The 22,982-nt window shown below is 39.1% G+C and overlaps 1 protein-coding gene across 5 annotated transcripts in view; it reads left to right on the forward strand.

Annotated features, from left to right (window-relative positions):
* tenm3 (teneurin transmembrane protein 3) overlaps window positions 1-22,982 on the forward strand; it is a 454,093-nt gene that overhangs the window by 99,157 nt on the left and 331,954 nt on the right. For all 5 annotated transcript variants that reach the window (XM_084378327.1, XM_084378328.1, XM_084378329.1 and 2 more), the window contains exon 6: window positions 1,760-2,047. In XM_084378327.1, coding sequence (XP_084234453.1) covers window positions 1,760-2,047 — 288 coding nt within the window. The remainder of the gene's footprint in view (window positions 1-1,759; window positions 2,048-22,982) is intronic.

Below are 22,982 nucleotides of genomic sequence, written 5' to 3' on the forward strand. Positions count from 1 at the left end.
ATCAGAAACATAGTTTTGGTATTTTGTTATTTGTGATTGGGTGGTTGCAACTCAGATGGGAGGCTGAAAGAGATGTTAATGGTATGTTAAATATCAAGTATGTTTGATGAGGACTGTAATGAACCATCAAAGTGAAACATCAAAGTCTTGTGAAAGAAATAGGGAATTGCTGAACCACAGAGTGCATTCATTGTTCTCCAGCTCCAATTAACAAAACGTCAATATTTGAGGAACGAAAAAAATCATAATTACTCAATCATCTTATCGCCTTCGTTTTCACTGCCGGCCTAATTGGAGCTCATTTAAAATTAATATAACTTTTAATTGAACGACAGCACTCGTTATCTCTTGTTGTGCCATTAATTACGGAAAGCTTTAATAATCTAGCTTTTCATTTGCTGATTAAAGATGAAGAGGCACATACTGAGATTTTGCGGATAATGTATTTTTCTTCTTTTCATTTATATTTTAAAGGATTATCACGCTTGTTATTCGAATGTGATTTCAGCCCATTTCCAGAAAGAGTTACTCTTGGTGACTAATTAAATTTAATGAAAAAAGCATTCTGAATTTATAATCGATTCCTGAAATACTTTCTCCAGTTTTCATGTTTTCAAATAATAAAGAAGCAATTTTTTAAAATTAAAGAAACAGAACCTCCCTTTACAAAGATTTTTTCTTAGGTTGTTGAAGTGAAGTGTATCTTGTTTTTTTGTTTTTTTCCAAAAACAATTCTGCAAAAAGTAATTACAAAAATGCCTACAGCCCTGTTTCCATTAAGCATCCATTATATTAGAATGAATTAATGATGCTAACAAATTACAAGTAGCAAAAATGGAATTTTATCATATTACAGCATTATTGCACTCTGCTACACATTAACTGTAGTTACAAAACAAACATATATTACTACACAAAAACTAACAAAAAAAATAACATTTATATTCTGAGTCATTGTTGTTCCTGTGGCTCATTTAATTTTCTTTTATGTGTTTACACATTTAAATCATAAAACTTCATCTTCACATGAGAACTTCCACTCCCTTACCAAGGGGACTAGTAATAATGTCCATGCCTACATATTTTTGTAGACAAAATGTCTATGTTTAGATTGTTCTCGTCATTAATAATGAATGTTGTATTGATAATTATGTATCATTAATCAGCCAGAGTCTCATCGTGACACTTTGAATAGTGGGTTGTATGGCTGATTTGAAGAGGACAGCATGAGTCAGGTTCTCTTTAAGGATCAGTGTGTTTTCCCAAAAAAATCTATTCATATATATATATATATTTACACATTTGTATATTATGTACAGATAACTATCAAGCAAAAATGCCAATAAATGCCAAATAAGTGAAAAGAGAATGTAAATGTTTGTTTTATTTTTTTATTTTGGATAACGTAGAATCAATTGGAAATATGAAAGGTCTTTCATTTGAACATCACTATTTTCCCCAATGCTGAAGGTGGTTTCATGAGTGAAAATGACTAGTTTTAGTGTGTTTTTAATTGTGTTTCCAATTACCATGGGAAAGACTGCTGTAAGGCCTTTATATGTCATACTTGAAAAGAAATTTAAATTTCTGATTTTTGTTTTTATTTACAGGTAAAAAACATTAAAATACAACACTATTCTTCATGTCTATAGTAATTAATAATTAGGAGTGAAACGTGCTTTTACATAGTCACTAGTATGTATAATAACAGCTTTGAATCTCAAAACTATTCTAAATCCTCCTTCTGTTTCTGTTTTAGGTCAGCATTTCAGTCTCCGTCAGTTGGGAATCTGTGAGCCGCCATCCCGCCGTGGCCTGGCTTTCTGCTCTGAGATGGGGCTGCCCCACCGCGGCTTCTCAGTCGGTACAGCCCAGGACCTTGATACAGATAGTCAGGCCGTGATGTCACCAGAACGCGCCATGCGGCTTTGGGGCCGAGGGGGTCTGGGTAAATCATCCGGGAGGAGTTCCTGCCTGTCCAGCCGCTCCAACTCAGTGCTGACTCTTACCGACACCGAGCACGAGAACAAGTCAGACAGCGACAATGGTAGGACATATTTCTAACTTAACCTTTTTTCTCTCTGGATATCTCTTCTTCTCTTTGCTCAAAACATCACCCAATAGTTATTTTTAACGATTTGTATTTATTACATTTAGATGAGTGGTCCAGACAGAATCATTCTTCCATCATTACTCATTCTGATTAATTTCAAAACGTTCAGTCTTGATTTTGTTTTTGGCAAGATACATATATTTATATAATTATACTAATTCTTGATTGGACAGGTACATATAATGGTCAGCCAACCTTTAATGTCCAGCTTTGCACAAATCTAGGATGTCTGAATACTTTTACAATATTTTACTTATCTGTAATTTTTTGCGACTTTCTTTGACTTCAGACAAGTCAAGCATCAGTTCTTACAGCGATTCAATACTTGACCAAATTTAAAGCATTTTATGAATTAAATGGGTTTTTTTTCCTCTGTCTTTGCAGAGTACATTGTTTCGAAATCTCAGCAAAGACGAAAGCAGTCTGAGCCTTTTCTATCTTTCATCAGACAAGTTATACATTTTCAATCTGTAAAATAAATGAAACAGCCTAAAGTGAGGCTGAAGAAAAGAACTGTCAGTCTCTCACATTGATATTTACACTGCGTCCTTTCTGATACTGGGAATGCAGAAGGAGGCTAGTAGTAGTTGAGGGCAGGGGGGCAGCAAAACCCAAAAGAATATCCTGCTAATTATTTTAGTTAATGATCACAATTTAGCTGAGCAGCCATTTGTTCGTTTGTTTGTTTGTTTTCCTTTTTTGTGCTAACATGTCTTTCAGGGTCAATGTGTACTGTGTGCACAATGTGTGTCATATAGTTGTATGCCTAATATACAATAATATAGTAACACATATACAATAATGTATATCATTTGCAAATACATTTGTGATGTAGTTGTGTGCCTCTGTATGCATTGTCTGTGCATGTATGATGTCTAATTATCATCATTGTAGTTTCCCTAACAGGTGTGAATTTCATACTTAATAAAAGACTTGTTTTTGATTTACAGACTTGCAGACACACACACACACACAGAAATACACAGTATTTTCATTATGCAAGACGAACTCACACACATTGGGTTTTCATTAAGAGATGTGATGTGATAATTAACAGTGAGACAAAGTGCTGAGTCGGATATTTGCTATATTAAGTTTGATGATGTTTTTATTAAATGGCATTATACTGTTGATGTCAGTGCTCTGGAGGATACACTTCCCATCTCTAAAAGTGAGTAGTCGTCAAGTTTTCAAAGGCTAATTGACTCTTAAAAGTGCAGCTGTGTGTGTGTGTTTGTGTGTGTGCGCGTGCATGCGTGTGTGTGCGTGTACGTAAGCTCTCATTTGTTAGAGTGTGTGTAAGTGTGGAGATGAAGTGGTTCAAATACACATAGTCACTTGTGGGTTTAGACCAGTTTTATCAGTACTAATATACTTTTGTGTCCCATGGTAGTGGGCCTGGGTCGTTAATGGCATGGTGATTAATCCTGATGAGAGCAAAACAGCCGGAAACATTTGGTGGATAAAGCATTGTATACTGGACAAGAGTTGTGTGAAGTGTTTTATTTTGAGGGCTTGCATTGAAACATACTCTGGTCTACACCTCTGATATATTTGTGCAGATGTGTGATTTGCTCAGGTAGGGGGCGGAGTCCACACTAGTGTTGAGATGACCAATTCTTTAACCCACTGTGTTTTGTTCACTCCTCACTACTGAACCGACTCATAATTACACACTTTATTCAAAGTCAACAGAAACCAAACAAGACTTGGTTGAAACTAGAATGGCACTCAGTAAAGTGCACACCTCCGTCAAGGCCAATCTACAGTGTCCTTCAATTTAATCAGGCCTAACCGATATAAAACTTGAAAGCCCTGTATCACTCTCAACCACCCACAACTGTTTAACCATAATTTAAGCTCACCAGATCTAGGATCTGCATCAAATATACTCACTTATAGATACCAGCCACTTAAATATGCCTGTTTTTTCATCATGATCCATGCATTTTTCCCTGAGAAATTAATGAAAATGTTGAAAAACGCTCTATTTCACAATGTTAATGAAAGTGAGAAAAAATTCCTGGATTTGTTGCTTTATCCAGATAAAATAAAAAAAATAAAAAAATAAAAAATAAATGGGGATCTATTCTGGGCCTAGACCCATCCTCCATCCAGGTTTCATGGACTGAACAGTAGTTTTTGTGCCATCCTGCTGACAAACAGACCAACAAACATACAAACAGACACAGGTGAAAACATAACCCCTCTGAGGAGGTAAAAAGACACATGGCTGTACACAATATTAGGAAGACAGGGACAAAGTAGATAAAAAAGAGAAGTCATCTTCAAGTCAACCAAAGGTCTATATCATTAAAAGATAACTACTGTTTTTTACAAACTGGACCTTATTTCTAGCAAAATATATGATCATTTACTCACCCAGATAACTTTGGTGTCATTTGAAGTCGTTCGGACAAAATTAGATCCAGTGTAGCGCCGCTATATCCATATAATGCGAGTGACGGGGCATCGACACACAGCCTCTATATAACGCATTATCTGCCACGAAACTAGTTCATTTCACCAATATTTTGTCATGATACGCTAGTGCTATTCCCCTCTGAGTCCGGGCTTGTCTGTTATCAACATCCGGGGTCAAACTAGCAGTAGCAGCTACAGGTAAACAAGCCGGCTGTCGCGGGTGCACGCGCAGCTCAGAGACGACATCTTCCAGGTCAGAGGTAGTAGGTCAACCTACAGACCCCGGTTGTGTGAATGCATTAAATGTCAGCACTACCACAGAACTACGAATGAAACCTTAAAGATTTCTATTCGAAGAATAAACTCAGACAAAACAACACAAACAACATAAACCTGTTGAATTGACCTTCATCATTTGCTAGTCTATCATCAGTGTGGTATTAATGTCGAAAGTCTCCTTTGAAAGTATGTGTGATATGTGTGGTGACACACCACTTAGCAGCCACCTTACCTTCACCTTTTCTCTTGTGTTGCTCTTCATTCACTGAATGGAGCTGATAGTGGAGTTATCTCACCGTAAACAGTAGATGACACATAGCCTCCACTGAGACACCTCTCGTTGCTTCGTTCCTTGATACTGACCATGGTTCACAGCAGAAAGTAAGAGCGCTTGGCAGCGTGCACATGTTTATGTGTGTCCAGTAACTTAAAGCAACTTCTGTGAATCTGTCAGTGGTTTTTTTGCAAGAAAATTGCAACGATAGTTGCAACATTAGAAAGAACTGATAACAGGGAGGGGAAGTACATCCCTGGAACCCAAAAGGTTGCATTGGATGAAAAAAATAGAACAGAACTTGATAATTTGCCAATCCTTTTAGACACAAATTCAATTGAAAACAATACAAAGATAATATATGTAATGTTTCACCCTCTCAACTTCATAGATTTTTGTAAATATATGCTTGTTCTGAATTTTATGCCACAACACTTTTCATACAAGTTGGGACAGGGGCAGCAACAGACTGTGAACGTTGCTGAACGCTCCAAAAACACCTGTTTGGAACATTCAATAGGTAAACAAGTTCATTGGTAACAGGTGATGGAATCATAAAACATGCTCGAAAGGCTCAGTCGTTTACAAGCAAGGATGAGGCGATGTACAACACTTTGTCAAACACATGGCCTTGAAACACTTTTTTAAAATTGTTTGCTTGCAAATGATTTCATTCTGTTTACACATTTTACACAGTTTCAACTATTTTGGAATTGGGGTTGCGGAATGGGAGGAAAGGAAAAAAATCAGAGAGAGGAAGAAGCAAACACAAACCAGTTCAATGGATACAGAAATTCAAAAGAGGCAGAAAAAGAATAAAGGCTGAACAGATAAAGGGAGAAGCCTCTCTGCATTACTTGTTCTCCTGAGAGGAAATATTAGACCAGAGACGCCTGACTGACTCCCTGTGGACACACACACACACACACACACACACACACACACACACACACACACACACACACACACACTGGCAGATACTTTTGTAGTGTCTGGACCCATGGGTGCCAAGCTGCTGCTTGCCCGGTTACTTGATATTGGTGATCTCAACTACAGAGACAGAAAAAGAAGATACATTTACATTTTCTGTCCTAACCATACTGATACAGGTGTGTTTTTCCTTAAATACATGCATTTTTCATTTCTTGCTCATTTTGAATAAGCAGGACTAGGATTGCTAATTACAACAGTATCAAATCTCATCAACATAAAACACTGGTTACTGGAGCAAAACTAGGCTATAGACATGCTACACACAAATTCTATGGTAGTTGAGACCCAGACCCTATAGATGAACTGAAGAACAGATACAAATGACAACACATTATTAATGTGTGCATGGACAGATGTCTAGTTTTGTGCCATAGTAAGGAGCTTAACATTTATTTGCTGACCTCCCCTGCCAACCTTCCCTTTAAGTCTGAATGTGTGCTCTGTGCAGGTGTTTTTGTGTGTTTATGGTGTGAAGAGAGCAAGGTAGAAGAGATAAACTGGGAGAGTGAAAAAGACACAATGTGGTGGAAATGGGATAAAAAAAAGAACAAAAACGGAAGGAGTAAATAGGAGAGATGGAAGCAGACAGGCGGATAGAGACAAAAAGGGGTTCATTTTGTCTTTGCTAACCAGATTACTTTGCTATGTGTCAACAAAACACTTAATCCATTTGGCATCTCTAAGCTGCTTAACACTGTAACCTTATCTGTTATACAGACACATTTACACACAAAACAATCACAGGAAAAGAGTTCTAGGACTTTCAGTGAGCTTTGCCTTTCCAATCAGTAAAAAAGTATGCTTTAGTGCAAAACCCATCGGTTTCACAGCAGAGCATCAAATGATATGTGTCAAGTGCCGCCCCTAACACCAATAGGAAGCACTGGGCTGCAGTGCACTTAGAAATATTACATTATATTACCAATATTAAGAACACCTCTATATAATGCAGTCAGGTTAGACACCACTGCAATTTATTGTGTACTGTATATGTAATATTCTAACCATTGACTGCTAGTCTTTAGTCACTGAGCTCTTTACGTATGCAGGAATGCTGCTATTTTAATTTTCTTCAGTTTATTGAGGGTAGGAGGTGCGGCTAAACGGAGGAGACACGTCAAATAATTTTCGAGCACTGGGCAGGTCTGTTTTTTTATTTTTGGCTTAGGGGAGACTGACACGATGCACATAATCACTATGGGGTGACTTCTCCCCCAATATGTCAAACATGGAATTTTCTCCTTACAACTGATAAGACCTCAGATACCCCTGAAAAAGAAAACAGAGAGCAGATTAATTTCCCTCAATACTGAGAGTTAAAACGATTCCAAAAAGCAATTGATGTGTATCATCCACAGAAAGCCTCCTTTTGTAGTTAATGCCAAATCTTTGAGCCCGTCCTCTAGGTCCTGCGGGCTGTTGCTGCTTCAGGCCTGAATGTTTTGGGCCTAACCCTGCATAGTTCTGGTCCTCAGAGCTGGTATTGGCTGTTATTAGGGGTTATCTATTAGGAGAAGAACTTACCGTTGAGCGTCAGGGCAGTGCAGTTGTACTAAAGTAACGCACATAGCTCCAACATCACAAACCAACTCCCATGTATTTCATCTAAAACTTAATCTTATGACATCAAAATACAGTTATGAATGTGACTCAGGCACGTCTGAAACATGACATACAGTAATAAGAGATAATGTCTGACTGCAAGGACATAGGTTTGGTTTTGATATTGGTGGGGACAGAGGACATAACGTTTTATTTATCATCTGAATACGGCAACAAGATCTAAATATTATAAAAGCTAAGACTTTGTTTATTTAAATTAAGATGAAAACCTATCCCTGCCTTGTAACACCAAGCCTTTCATTCATAACCTCAGGGAGACAGAGCACCAGGGAGGGACAGTTCTGAGTAGGACCAGTGTGCAGTTGATAATAGTTTCCTTCTAGCTTTTGTCATCATGCCTTTACAAGCTTCAGAAATGTATTTATCATCTGAGTCTGGTGATAAGAGTTTCATATTCTGAAAGCCCAAAAAAAACCAAAAACACACGTTTACCTATAAATGTGTTGTGACATCCGACTGATTTTGATCGAGCATACCACAAATGTAGACTACTGTGACTGACTGAATCAATATGAGACTTTTTTCTGAAGTTATTTATCCTCGGGTGCACAGAACAGCTTTGGTGCAAATAAATTCAACCAGGATGTAGTTAGCTACTACAGCCAGCACACATTCATTTGCCAGCCTATCACATGTTAGCAAGAAAACACAAAGCCAATCCTATTAGCAATATTGGTTAATGGAGGCGGGACTAGTAGAGAACAAGCTCTGTTAACCGTTTCTGTGCCAAATTATTGCTGGGGACAATTAATTATTCACTGGATATTGGTGGTGACATGTCATATTGGTCATGTCCCTACCCAGTCCTATGTCCATGTCTGAATGTAACAATAATCTTGCTCAGGTGTCACTGAATGTATCCAGGACATCGCAGAAACATCAGTATAGATTTTCTGTTTGTTGTTGTCAGCTGGCTCTATGCCAGATTCTTTCCTTTGAGTTTATTAAACACCTGCAGCATCACGCAATCGCTGAAACGATAAGTCTGTCTTTAAATTGAGAGCGTGATGTGCGCAATTTCACATTGGCTTTGGTCAGTATCCGATTCTGTGTTCTGCTACACATCTACAGATCAGCTGTTACATACATATTCCAGTTTTATATGGTGGAATTATTGTGTAATAAAGCAGTCCTAATAGATGCTCTTGAGCTCCGTCAGAGCTTTCAGGAATTTTCATTTGAAGTTGTTCAAAGCCCAAAATAAGGTCACCCGACTTTTAAGAAGGATTTGCAATTAGCGGTTTGTTTTGGTGAGAACTCTCAAGCCCTCCGTGCTGTTTGCATGTTGTATTTGCTCCATACTACATAATAAAATTGTGGTTATCTATTATAGGAGCAGTTTGGGCCATCCGTTTCTCCCATAGATGACCCAAAACGAAACGTATTTGTATCTACGGGGATGGTCAAGAAAAAAGTAAATAAAAAACAAAGTCACACCACAGCTGCCTCCCTCCTGATACACAAGGAACACTAAGTATTCTGGTTGAAATGTTGAAATGACTGATGAGAAGTTATGCCATGCCAGGAGAGGAGAGCAAATGTGCGGCAGCTGTACTGGAGCGGCTGTAGCTCATCCAGTAATCGGAAGGTCGCTGGTTCGAATCCCCTGCTCCCCCAGCTGCATGTCAATCTATCCTTGAGCAAGATACTGGACCCCAAATTGCTCCTGATCAGCAGTTGGCTTGCATGGCAACCTCTGCCAACAGTGTATGAATGTGTGTGTGAAAGAGGGAATGTGACAAGTGTTGTAAAGTGCTTTGGCTGTTTTGACGGTGTCGTTTGGCAGCGGTGGGTTTTGCATTTAATTTTGCTTTGCAAACCCTGCCGACATGGTTACATTTTTTGCTACTTTAGAAACATGCACCAGACTTGTAAAAGTTAGAGGATGTGGATATAGCCTTCAGAGAGATTTGCGGATTTAATTCGCCCAACAGATAGACACCTGTCCACATACTCCCCTAGCATCAGTGGTGGACATCACTCATTCTGCTCCCTGCTGCCAGGTTCCAAAACTGTGTGGAAAGCCTTACCAGAAGAGTAGAGGTCGTTGTATGCCCACACACTTTTGGCTATGTAGTATACCTACACAGTTGCAGGACACATGCACAACTTGGTCCCACTTTGAGATAAGTTGCTAACATTGTAAATTGTCACTTATAAAGCAATTGCATAGTAGCATTCACTATCGTCTTCAGACAACCAGTATGGCTGCCAGAGGGTGGGATGAGTCGCCTGAAAGCTCCTCATTGACAGAACAACAAACAGGAAGGCAGACACAAGGAGACAGACAGGGACATTAAACATACAATGATAGATGGTTTTTACTTCACTTTGGTTCAATTCAGTTCAGTGGTTGCTTTATTGGAAAGTTGCTGGGATGTGCAGATGATAGAGGATGGATTCTGCATTCAGTATTGTTGCATTCATTCAGTTTCTCTAAAAGTAAAATACTCACTTTTTACTGCTAAATTACAGCATAAACAACATAATCTTGGAACTGAAAATTAGACATTGTTTGATTATTTTTGAGAAAATCAGTCAGGCTCAGGATTTCTCAGTGTCTCTATGACTACCTGTGTCCTCTCTGGTGTTATGGCCTCAGCTCCCTCTCTCTCTTTTTTCCCTGATGCAGCATCTCAGTCTTTGTCTCACCCTTTACCATTCTTTCTTGGGGAATTGTGTTCCCTGTACTGTAAACATGTGATTCTCTTAATACTTCTCTTAATACTTTATCAAGCTATCACTAGACACAAGTTAGAAATCATCGCAGAGATGAGCAATGGCCAAAGCTGATGTGCTGTCTTTATAATTGGCATGATTTGCACTACAGTTTGGCAGTGATTTAGTGTCATCCCTTTGTTGTTAATTGCATTAGATATGACTACTTATGATGATACTAATTCCTCAATAAAAAAAGAAGAATGAAAATAGACTACATTTTCTATCTAGTCTATCTACTATAGACTAGAATGACTATAGAGCTTCTATTTAGAATGGTGAACGGTTTCATTGGAACTACTTTGTTCCATGGGTGTCTGTATGGACCAAATCACCTTGGACAACATCAGTCACTTCTGGGTAAACTGGCAGGTTAGCATTGTGGATATAAATTAAATTGGCAAACTTGTTTATTTCTGTTTTTTATTTTTAGTTGTAAATGAAACATTTTAAGATATATAAGTAAAGACTGTGACTGAAGTTTCTGCTGTGAATATTTTATCTACTGTTTTACTTTGCTCATGCCCACACAACAGCGACATCATGGACTACCTGCTAGTTTTGGATAAACTCAAGCTGTCGTTTTATTGTTATGAATAAGATTTTAAAGCATCAAACATTCATTTTAGATGAATAAGATGTATACACTTTGAAATAACATCATTAAAAAAATCTGATTTAATTGTATGGAAGCTTGTACATGAGGCAAGGGTTTTCTACCCATTGTTAATGTAAACAAACATTATAATTGGTTCTATATCAGGAATTAATTGACATCCTACAGCCAATCAAAATCATGTACACACCCTGATCAGGGTATAAATATTTCCAAATATCAAATAGATATTTTTTGGCTACGTGTGTATAACTATTGAGTGTGTGTGTGGGTGGGTGGTTCACTGTGTATGTGTGGGTGGGTGTACTGACAAATTCCATGTGCTGTTTGAAATAATATGTATTCCTTAAAATATTTATACTGCAGGCTTATTAAACCATACATCAGGTCGCCCAAACACATTGTTTACATACGACAAATTTACTCATGCTGTTGCAAAAGGACTTCATATCCTTCATCTATTAGTTATCCAGTATAGCACACACAAACACACACACACATACACACTAAAGTAGAAGTGCTGTAGAAGACAGATCACTGCAATAACCAAGGTGCATATGTAAGTATAGGGAGATTATACATATACATTCACCAGGATCCATATGACCTTTTTTCTGTCATCCACTCTGCAGTATTCATACATAGACAATACTGGTTATGTTTTTGCTCAGCTGGTGCTATAACGTTAACAAAAAAGAATCTTCGGGAATAAATAATGCATCACATCTCCTCTTTTCCCACAGCAAGGAGGCATGGAAAGCAGTAGTGAGCATGTTTGTTACACAAAGAATGCAGTTACTAACTGCAGATGTATTTCAGGCTCATCTTTCACACTCTTCCAAGAACTAGTTGATTGTGTGCGTGTGCATACAGTATGTATGTGTGTCAGAGGAGCGGTCACGTGCATACCAACAAATACGTTTTCCACCAGCAACTCAAATGAGTTCACAGGATGCACACTACTCACATACACACATACACACACACATACACTTACACAATCTTGGTGCCAGTCATATTCAATAGCAATCTAGTGCTGACCAGAGAAATCAATGAATAACAGACTAACTGACTAGAGGGTTTAACTTTGGCGCCGCTTACATAGAGAAGACATTTCATTCCATCAAGTGGCTAACATTGAATCATTCACCACACTGCATCACTCTCTCATTCTTTCCTCCCCTCATTTCTTACTTTTTATCCTCCCTTCTTCTCTCCTCTTCTTTCCTTTTTTATCTTGTTAAATCTTTGATTCAGTATTTTTTCCTCTGTTAAAATACAGTTAATATACAGTAAATATACAGTAACTTAAAGATTGAGTCAACATGAACTGATAATAGCATAGTAACAATTAATACTGTATGAACATGCCTAGCAGATTGATATATTGTATACTATAATGATTTAACTATTTTACACAACTGGAACTCTACTAGGTGTTCAAATAATGTATGACACTTTCAGGGAAAAATACAAACATACAAATAATTAATTGTTTCAAACTAATCTTTAGAGTTTTCTTAATAGCATAAGTTATTACAATACCAATAGTCGATAATCTATCAGAAGCAACAAGGACTCAAGCAACAAGTCTTTGCTTCATTCTCCTTCACTTACCTCACCTCCTTTATTTTCCTCTCTTCCTCCACTCTTTACTTGAGTTTCTCAGAACCCATTTAGGCAGAATCCATTACCAGAAGTGTGGAGGAAGAAGGAGTAAGCGAGGCAGATAGACAGAGAGGAAGAATGAGAGAGAGTTTTCAGCCTAATAAATTCTACAGCAGGGTTTCTCGGTTTCACTGAGTCTTGGGACCTGATAGATGATGGCCTTTTTACTTGTGGTGACAGGCGAGGCTTTCGCTGCAGCTCTGCAGAAACCTCACACATTAACTCAGCTGAGCTGCTTTTCTTTGTGTTTTGCCAAAAGTACTTTATCTCTTGTATGCAGAGAACACACTGAACTCCAAATATTTAGAATTTCAGTGCTGCCTTGCTTTTCAGTGATAGTAAAACAGGATCAGGATTTCCATTCGAAGTCCAAGGAAGGCATCCCATTCCTACTGGGAAACTCTCATGTTGTTTTCTCACATTAAGGTATAGTGTTGATATGGACAATGATGGTACATTGTTGCCACACTAGAAATTATAGATTGAAATTTAAGAGAAAAAGAAGAATTTATTTTTAGTGGTATAGTGTGTTACAATCCTAGCTCAAGGGAGGAGGCCCACCAGTCACCAATCAAACCTAATCCATTTTCAAATAAAACATATGTAAATATGCTAGATCCAGATGTATTTGGACACACATCAAACTGTAGACTACTCAAAATCCATCCCTAGTTACTTTACAGATTGAGTTATTAGTTTTATTTTTAGGCAATCAAATGAAAAAACAAAACAAAACTGATTCTGATAGTCATAAATATGCTGAATATAGGATCTCATAATCAGCCAGGCCAGTAAAGGTTGACCCATAGTACAGAGATTACTTTCTGATGTTTCTTCTGATACAGAGAAAGTAATGTCTTTGGACATAACAAGTGCCACTCAATGCTCTTGACTGTCAAGGATGTACAAAACTCAAAGGATAAGCTGATTAATTAGTCATCAACTGTTAATCAACTGTTTTGAGAATCATTTCATTTTTTAGCAAATTTGCTTTAGTCTGTTGCTGCCCTAGAAGCAACTTTCTGGCAGTATGATGGTATGGTAATGAAGTCCTTGATATTAAAACCTTTTATGACCAGCAGACCTCATCATTCAAACATTTTAACTTTAGCATTTTGGCATTTTATTTTGATACTTCAAAGTGATTTTGAGCTGTTTTGTCCCTCCATTGTAATTATAGTAAGTATCGCTTGGTGAATCATGACTGCTGAAAATACCCAAAGGCCATCTAATTTGCCATCAGATTTGTCTGTCTAAAACTGTTTATAAATTGTACTGAACTAAAAGGACAATTCTACGGAAGAGGATTAGGACCACTGTAAAAGAAATGTTTGATGGTCACTCATTTTTCTAAAAAAAAAAAAAAATCCTCATTCTCTTTCGTGCAAGAATCAGTGTCTTCATTTGATTTTGTCTTTCCCTTTATATACACTCCAGCTTGGCGATTTTTGCAAAGTGGAAAGATATTTAGTGCTGGTTGTTTGCGCATGTGTGTGTGTATGTGGGTGTGTAGGGGTGTGTTTGTGTGTGCGTGGGTCAGATAAGATGATACTGAAAGTATCGGGGGTGAGAACTGTGATCTGATATCAAGCAGATCAGGTTCAGATTGGATTTCATATCTGTCACATTGTAATGGGAGTATTGATGAAGCGTCAGAATTTGCACACACAGGTTCTCTCTCTCTTTCTCACACACACACACACCATATACACACACACACACACACTCGTACACTCTTTAAACCCACTCTTCCCCTTTCCTCCCTCTATTATAAACAACACAATATCTACCTTTTTGTTGTACATTGTTATCTATCTCTCTCTCTCTCTCCCTTACACACACACACATACACACACACACACAATCATTAGTAGGTGGTTCTGTGTAATAGCCAGATCAATAACTGTGCTGTTCTTACAGGATAATTTGGCCTCTGAAGCAGATGCTCTGACAGCCACTCTATCATTAGGACATTACCACTTGCCTGCTCTCTCTCTCTCTCTCTCTCTCTCTGGATCTTTATCTGCCCCTCTCTCTCAGTCGCTCCGTCACCCCTCCTTTCTCTCTCTCTCTCTCTTTTTGTCCTTTTGACTCTTTACATCATTAGGACAGTGCCACTGTGGCCTTTTTCCTCTTTCAGTGCTTCCTTCTTCAGCCACACATTTCCTTTGATGCTCATTATTTATGTTTTAATAGCCCCTCATCTTCACAGTGCTTTCTTTTCAAACATGATGTGTACATTATTGAAGATACATTAGGACTAACATGAGAATGAAAAACTGTCTAAGACGATGTTTTTTTTCTGCTGATATGGCCTTACAGTTGGTACATCCCTGGTGACCACTAGCATTCAGTCCCTCATCATGAAGGAATTCTGTCACTTTGAGCGATGTGATTTGTCAGCACTTACAATACCATGGTGGCACATCAGTTTTTCCTGTGCAAACAGAGATAATTAAATAAAGTGCAGAGGGAGCTGGGAAGTAAAGTGTTTAATGTATAGGAGGGACAGGTGTGTGTGTGTGTTTTATGGAAGCCCTTTTTGTCTGCTAAGATTTATTTAAAGATTAACCAACATTTATAGATTTACCACCCTGAAACTACCAAACATGGCACCGACACCCAAACTAACTGGAAACGGTCTCAAACTGACACTTTTAACAACTGAGAGGAAAGCAGGAGAGCAATTGGATCTAACGTAATAACATTTTTTTATTCAACGACTAATTCCAGTATTTTTTAAACCAGGGCCTTTATCTACATGTTTCGGTGTGTAAATGATTCAAACTTACTAAAAGTTTTGGAATCGGTCCAGTAGATTACGTCAGCAGGCAGCCGCGACACAGCTGCAATGGCTGCAACGTAATCCTTTGGGGCAACTGCAGCTGTCAAAGTTATGTCTAAAAGTGTTTGTTTTAGTCACTGATAGACTTGGTTGTCATTCTCAGTGTCTGGCAGGATTACAGGAATAATTCTGATAGACAGACCTTTGTGTTAAATGATATAATCCATTTTGTTTGTTCGAGGAGAAGTCTCACTCTGAAATCTCACGCAATGAGGTGTTACACTTGCTCACACGCAAACACACACACACCTGACAGATCATGTGGCTGTTGCTACTATTGCGCATGCGTTGGTGTTTGCCTGTGACTGGCAGAAGTCATTAATTTGACATTTTATCTGGTTTAAGCCATAATCAAGGATTCATTTTCTGTCTGGCCTTTTTATATGTTTTTAGCATGTCTATGCTTTTATTCATTGGATGCCTGGATCAAAAATTTTAGGCCTGTCTAGGCCCTCATAATGAAAGTCTGTGCCAACCTCCAGTGACCTCACCTGGCTTTTGTAGTACTCACTACTCTTTTCCGTGACCCTAATCATACTGCCCAGGTTACCTAACGCCAGCCATACGTCTTCAGTGAACCTGCTGGAACATTCAGTCTACTCAGTGGGTAGTTCCTGGGCCCATGCCGGTACATTCCACTGCCTGCCAACCTAACTCTGAGACCACTGTGTTTTGCTGTGGACTCCGTTGTGGAGTCCTGGCATGTAAGTGTCGCCCTGTACCTCCTTCATCTGCTGACTGGAGCTTAATCACTTTATAACCTCAGTCTCCACACAAACATTTTGCTGCAGTAGCTGTTTTCTGTGTCCCCTCAGCATTATCTGTCTTCATTATAAATCATGGCTCCACTGACCTCGCCATCCGGATGTCGCCACTGCCCAGGTTGCAGATCACTGGGTGCAGGTGGGAGCTAAGCCCAAGGCCCTGGTTAGCTCCATTCCAAGCAAGAAGGAGCCCTGGTCTATTGCCTGCAGGGGTAAGCAGGATTTCAGGGTCAACGCAACTCCCCATCTGAGTCAGATGCCCCCTTATCGCCGCCCCCACTCCCCATAGCTGTCTCACTCTGTAGAGTAACACTCTGTAGATGCCGAGTGCCCTCGGCTTCCTCCAGACATGGTCCAACAAACTCTTCCTCAGCCTCTGTTCTCACCCTCATCTGTAATTATCGGTGATTCCATAATAAGGAATGTGCGTTTCTTTAATGCAGTCACACACTGTTTTCCTGGTGCCACAGCCCCGGACATCCAAAATAAGCTCCTGGACATGCTGCTATCACTCCCGCTTCCTAAAATAATAATTATTCATGTAGGAATGAACAATGCTTATTTGCTTTGTACGGAGCTGACAAAAGCTGATATTAACAGTCTTTCTAATGTCTTCAAACACAGTGGGAACTCCATTTTCTTCTCAGGTCCCATACCAACTGTTGGTTGCGGTGCAGTAACTGGGATGGCTGAAAGGGAAAGTGCGAGAATAATAAAGAGAGGAGAGGGAAAAGAAAGGAAAATAAATTAATCAATTAATTCTTAAATTAATAAATAATTACAATACATTTTAAGTAAAGGTGAAGGTGGGTGAGAGGAGATGAGGTAGATGCAGAGATTAAGGAATTATAGTTTGTCAGTCATGGTGGGTACATATGGTCATGTTGGTTTTGGGTTGGATTGTGGTTGGGGTTTAGATAACTTATGAATGTATTCCATGTTTCATTAAAGACTGATATATTTTTTTGTGGCATGAAAAAAATCATCTGTGCTACCCAAAGTGCATTGTGAATAGATATCTGGGTTTGCTAATTGACTCAATAATTGAGTCCATTTGAATAAATATTGTAATTGATTTGACAGAAAGTAGTAAGGGAAGTTTGGTGCTTCGAAGCCACCTTGTGACTTTGCGTTTTGTAATGTTGATAGTGAGATTCTCATTTTTTTTATTTTTCCAGTAAAATTTAGTTGTTAGTGAATTTAGTGTTTTGAACATTTGTCAATGGGAGTAATGGGGAGCAGTGGGACTAAACTGGACTAAACTGAGAGTAATGACATTTTTGAAAAGTTTCAGTCTGGTTTTAGACCTCGGCATAGCACAGAATCTGCCCTTTTAAGAGTTTTTAATGATCTTATTGTAACTGTTGATTCTGGGTGTGCTGCTATCATGGTGACATTAGATTTAACAGCTGCTTTCGACACAGTCGATCACGGGACCCTGCTGTCACGCCTGGAGCAGTATGTTGGTATCAAGGGCGCTGCCCTCATGCTGCTCCAGTCCTACTTGACTGACAGGACTTTCTCAGTTAATTTAGGACTTTTTTCTTCTAGTGTGACCCCTCTTACTTGCGGGGTACCCCAAGGGTCTGTTTTAGGTCCTTTATTGTTTTCTCTGTACATGTTGCCCTTTGGATCCATTCTCCGCAAACACAATGTGTCTTTTCATTGCTATGCTGATGATGTTCAGATTTATCTCCCTTTACAAATGAACTGTAAAGACTCTGTAAAAACTCTTCTTGCTTGTCTAACTGAAATCAAGACTTGGATGAGTCTCAGTTTCCTAAATCTAAATGACAGTAAGACAGAAGTTACAGTGTTTGGGCATCATGAACGTTATACCGATTGTGTTAATGCTCTGCCCCCGTCCCTGGGTTTAAAAAACTGCTCTGTCATTAAGAGCCTTGGTGTCATGTTTGACAGGGAGTTTAAATTTGACAAGCAAATTGGCTCTGTAGTCAAAGCCGCCTTTTTCCAGTTGCGACTTCTGGCCAAGGTAAAACCTTACCTCTCTCCTAGTGACCTGGAGAAGGTTATTCATGCCTTTATTTCTTCGAGGCTGGATTATTGTAATTCATTGTATGCAGGTTTAGACCAGCGCTCGTTGCAACGCCTGCAGCTTGTGCAGAACGCTGCTGCTCGTCTCTTGACAGGCACAAAGAAACGGGAGCACATAACCCCTGTTCTGGCCTCTCTGCACTGGCTTCCGGTCCAGTTCAGAATTGATTTTAAGATCCTGATGTTTGTTTTAAAAATTTTGAATGGTATGGCCCCTGTGTATTTAGCGGAACTCATACATGTTCACAGACCAATCAGAGCTCTGAGGTCTGCAAATGACATAAATCTGGATGTGCCTAAAAGCAGGCTAAAAACTAGAGGCGATCGTGCGTTCGCCGTGGTTGCCCCTAAGCTGTGGAACAGTTAACCACGGCATATCCGGTCGTCAGAGACTTTGGAGATTTTTAAGTCCGCTCTAAAAACCCATTTTTTCTCCCAGGCTTTTGGACCTGCGTGAGATAAATTGTTTGGTTTGCTGAATGCATGTGTCATTGCCGAAAGTGTTTTTTGATATGTACTATTGTATTTTATTGTTATCTATTTTATGTAAAGCACCTTGGTCAACCTAGGTTGTTATAAGGTGCTCTATAAATAAACGTGACCTTGACCTTGACCTTAAACAATTCATCTGTGGTAAAGTTTTCATTTTAACTGTTGCGATACATCCAATGAGACTGAGTGGTAATCTGATCATCTTCTATATTTTTCAGCAGAGGGGTGAAATTTGGGCTGAATTGTTCTGACAGCCTGGAGGAAATATTAATGCCTACATATTTGATATTGCCAGTGTGAAGTGGGAGGGTGAAATCTTGGGCTGCAGAGTCCCAGGCGTCTTCGGTCAATGGTAGAATAGTGGCTTTGGTCCAGTTTATTGTGTAAGATTGAAGAGAAAAATTAATTTGAACGTCTCTTTTAGTGTTGTAGACAAAGACAAAGAGGGAGCACAAAGACTATATACACACACACACTAATGATGGGATGAGGTGTAGGTGGATTGAGGTGGGGAAAGGACAGGTGAGGGAAAGGAACGGAAAAACACTGGAAGGCGGGAAATCACACAGTGGGAGGAACTGAAAAGCAGCACATGACACATGAGGGCACAGTTTCAAAATAAAACAGGAAATATCAGAACAACAAAAACCAGGATCATGACAGTAGAGGGGTTTTGCAAATGTAATAATAAATCATCTGCGTAAAGACTAAGTTTATGTTCTGAATTATCATCTTGGATTCCTTTGATTTTATTGGTGAGTCGTATTGCTGCTGCGAGTGGTTCGATAAAGATTGCAAATAAAGATGGAGAGAATGGGCATCCTTGTCTGGTGTGTGAGTGCGGATGTTGTCTGAAGCATGTCTGTTTTTGAAGAAACCTGTCTGATCTGGGTGGATAAGTAGTGGGGCGACTGTCTCTATTCGTGTTGCTAGTGTTTTTGTAATAACTCTTAAATCCGTGTTGATTAATGAGAGGGGGCAATAACTGGAAGAGTGGGTTGGGTCTTTATTTGGTTTTAATAGTAGTGTCATTACAGTAGTGTTCATGTGGGTGGGTATGGTGGAGGTTGTTTTGATTTCTGTAGTTACTTTGTAGAATAATGGTGACACTATGTCCAAGAAGTGTTCTGCAGGAAGTCCATCTGGTCCGAGTGATTTATTGTTTGGCATTTTGTTCAAGGCTTTATACAGTTTTTCAGAGGTAAGTGGTGTATCTAGAAAGTGGGCCAGTTCTGTTGGTGTGATGGCAGGTCCAGTTTATTTAAAAAAAAGAGTACAGATTACTGTAAAATTTATGAAATACATTATTTATGTCCTGTGGATTGTGGGTGGTGATACCTGTAGAATTGAGAATGGATGGGATGATTGATTTTTATGTAGCGCCCTGCTATAAATGATATGTTATTTCATGTGTTTGGGTTTACAAATATTCAGTTTTTTTTTTTTGAGTTGCAGTAGATTACCAGATATTTACTTGATTTGTTACTGTATTGAACGTTTTCATATTTGAGCTGTTGGAACTGTCTTTTTGTGTATAATGGTTTCAAGATATGTTGTGGGTTAATGAGGTTGAGTTTTTTTTGATAAGGAAACTGGAGCGTGACCACTGATCATGATGAATTGTGTTGTTGAATTGTTGTGTTGTGTTGAATTACCAGATGTACTAGAGTGGTCAGTTGTGGGGTTGTTGGGGTTATTTGTTGAGTTACATAGTAAAGAGAAGAAATTGTGAAAAAAGGATGGGTCGGCATTGTTGGGGTCGTAAATATTAGTAAGTGTGAATGTTGTTTGCTAAAAAGACGCGTTAATGATGATAAATCTTCCCTGTAGATCAATAATAGATTAAGTTGGCAGATGGGATGTTTTTATTGACTAATATTGAGATGCCTTTTTGTTTACTGTTGAGAGTGAATGACAATATTTTATCAAATTGTTTGATTCTAAGATAATGTAGTTCTGAGTTTGTGAGGTGGGTTTCTTGTATAAAAGATATTTGATGATTTTGATCTTTTTGCTCTGTGTTCGGAAGCCACGTACATTCCATATTACAAGGTAAAGTCTCTGATGATTGTGGGTTAGGTTTATCTTGTTTTGAATGAAAAGGAAGAAAGAAGCAGATGCTGGGAGAGAGGGAACAGGGGTGGTTGAATTTGGGGCTGACTGCATTAAATTTCTTAGATCGTCTGCACATATACCATAATCAACAACGTACATACATAGAAGTAGACATAAAAGTGAGTGGTGAAGACACGAAACATAAACAACAACAAAAAATCAGATGAGGAATGACAGAGTGAGTCATTAGCCCTTTTCACACAGAGACTCCACATTATCGCTGCAGTGAAGACTCACCATTCTCCGCCTTTGTTTGTTCACACTGAACCAAGCAGCTCCAGCATAAAGCAGCACCGGTGTGTCAATTCATACAGAATTCCGACACTTCAGAAGAAGAGGTATGACGGTCCCCATCATGACGTTGATATCTCTGTGGTTTTTCAACATGTTTCCCCCGGTGTCCACCTGTTTATCTAAACATGTACCCGCTGACTGTTTATAATAAGGATGCTGTTATAATGTGTTGTGATCGATATCTTGACCCACCATGCATTGTGAGTGTCAAAGTTACTTTTTCTGCTCTAAATTACATAATTACATAAATGCCATCAGTAAACAGGACGCTGGCTGACTCTCTCACTCGTGGGGAGGGATGCTGTTTTCTGAGGGAAAGTTCACTGAAGTCTCAGTCTGGAGGGCTGCGGGGTAATTTTTTCAACACAGTTACGACAACAACACAATAGTGGAAGGAGACAAACACATGGTGAATTCATGTTTTTTGCCGGAGACAGTGCTGTTTTCTGGCAGAAATGGGACGAATAGTCGGTAGGACAGACAGGATGAAAGAGGCTTTTCTACATATAACTGCAGATTTTCTTTCCTTATTTAAGTTGCCAAAGACACTATCAGTTGCCAAATTCCTGTAACGTTGCTTTGTGGGTTAAAGTGTGGGTCATTTCTCTTTTATTTGATGAGTGAAAGACCTGTTTAGCTGTCAGACTGTGAACACCATCAGACCCGTCTTGCCTCTGCTGTGGCTGTGATACTACCTCTGGAGGCACATCAGAGCCACAGCTAAACTGTCCCCTCTCCGCTCTTGAATCTTTCACACAGACGACGGTGCGGAGAATCACGCATGATTCCCGCACTGAAAGGGCAGTGTGAATGAGGCTACTGTTAACTCCTCTTCAGGGCAAAACAGAGCGTTTCCTTATTAAACAAAAACAAAAATGAAAAGGAGAGAGCGATGTCAGATATGAGGCTTACAGTCCAATAGTCAGGGTTGTTTTAGTTGAATGTTTTCACTTTTAAGTTTATTTCAGTTTGTTTAGAAGAGCCATGGCGAGATGACGTGAAACAATGGTAGATGCATGTTTATTGTTTTGCCTGTTTTCTTTAAAGATGGGGTACAGTGTTTTTCAGTGTTTTCAGCTGAACTAACATGAAGTTTTTGATGAGGGATTTCAGGTTGTTGGCTGTTTGTTCGGGATGCTGGAGAAGATGGGATTATCGCACATGGAACAGGTTTGTATGTCCAGAATAGTTTCTTTCATCTGTTTGTTTTCTTTGGTGACGATGTGCAATTGTTCATTGAGCGATTTCACAGAAGTTTTTAAGTTCTGATTTGTTTTTTGCAGTGTAGTGATGTCTTGGTGAGCAAACTCTAGGCTATTGCGTATTTCTTTGATTTCTTCGTGTGATCTAGTTTTTTGTTGATGCTTGACAGTAGACTAACCTTGATTTTGGTGGTTTATAGATCATTAGTGTCTGTTGAAGAGAGTCTTTTTGTGTTTGTTGGGGTTGGATGGGTCCGGGTCCACGTTGGTCTGCAAGTTGTAATAGTGGTTGATGAATGCCCCGAGTTCCATTAAATCCTCCACTGTAGAGATGTAGTGTTCCAGGTTGGTGGTGGGAGATGGGCTATGGATGTAATTTAACTCGAAAAGTCTAACTCGAAAATTCCTCAATGTATACTTTTTAGCTTTAAGTGTGCTGTGTTTTGTCAGCAACAGGGCGCTGCTATGTTGGATTACGCCTCCGGTGTCCGACTCTCGCGATGCTTG

This window comes from Pagrus pagrus (genome assembly GCF_965226575.1).
Source record: "Pagrus pagrus genome assembly, chromosome: 2".
NCBI classification, from domain to species: domain Eukaryota; kingdom Metazoa; phylum Chordata; class Actinopteri; order Spariformes; family Sparidae; genus Pagrus; species Pagrus pagrus.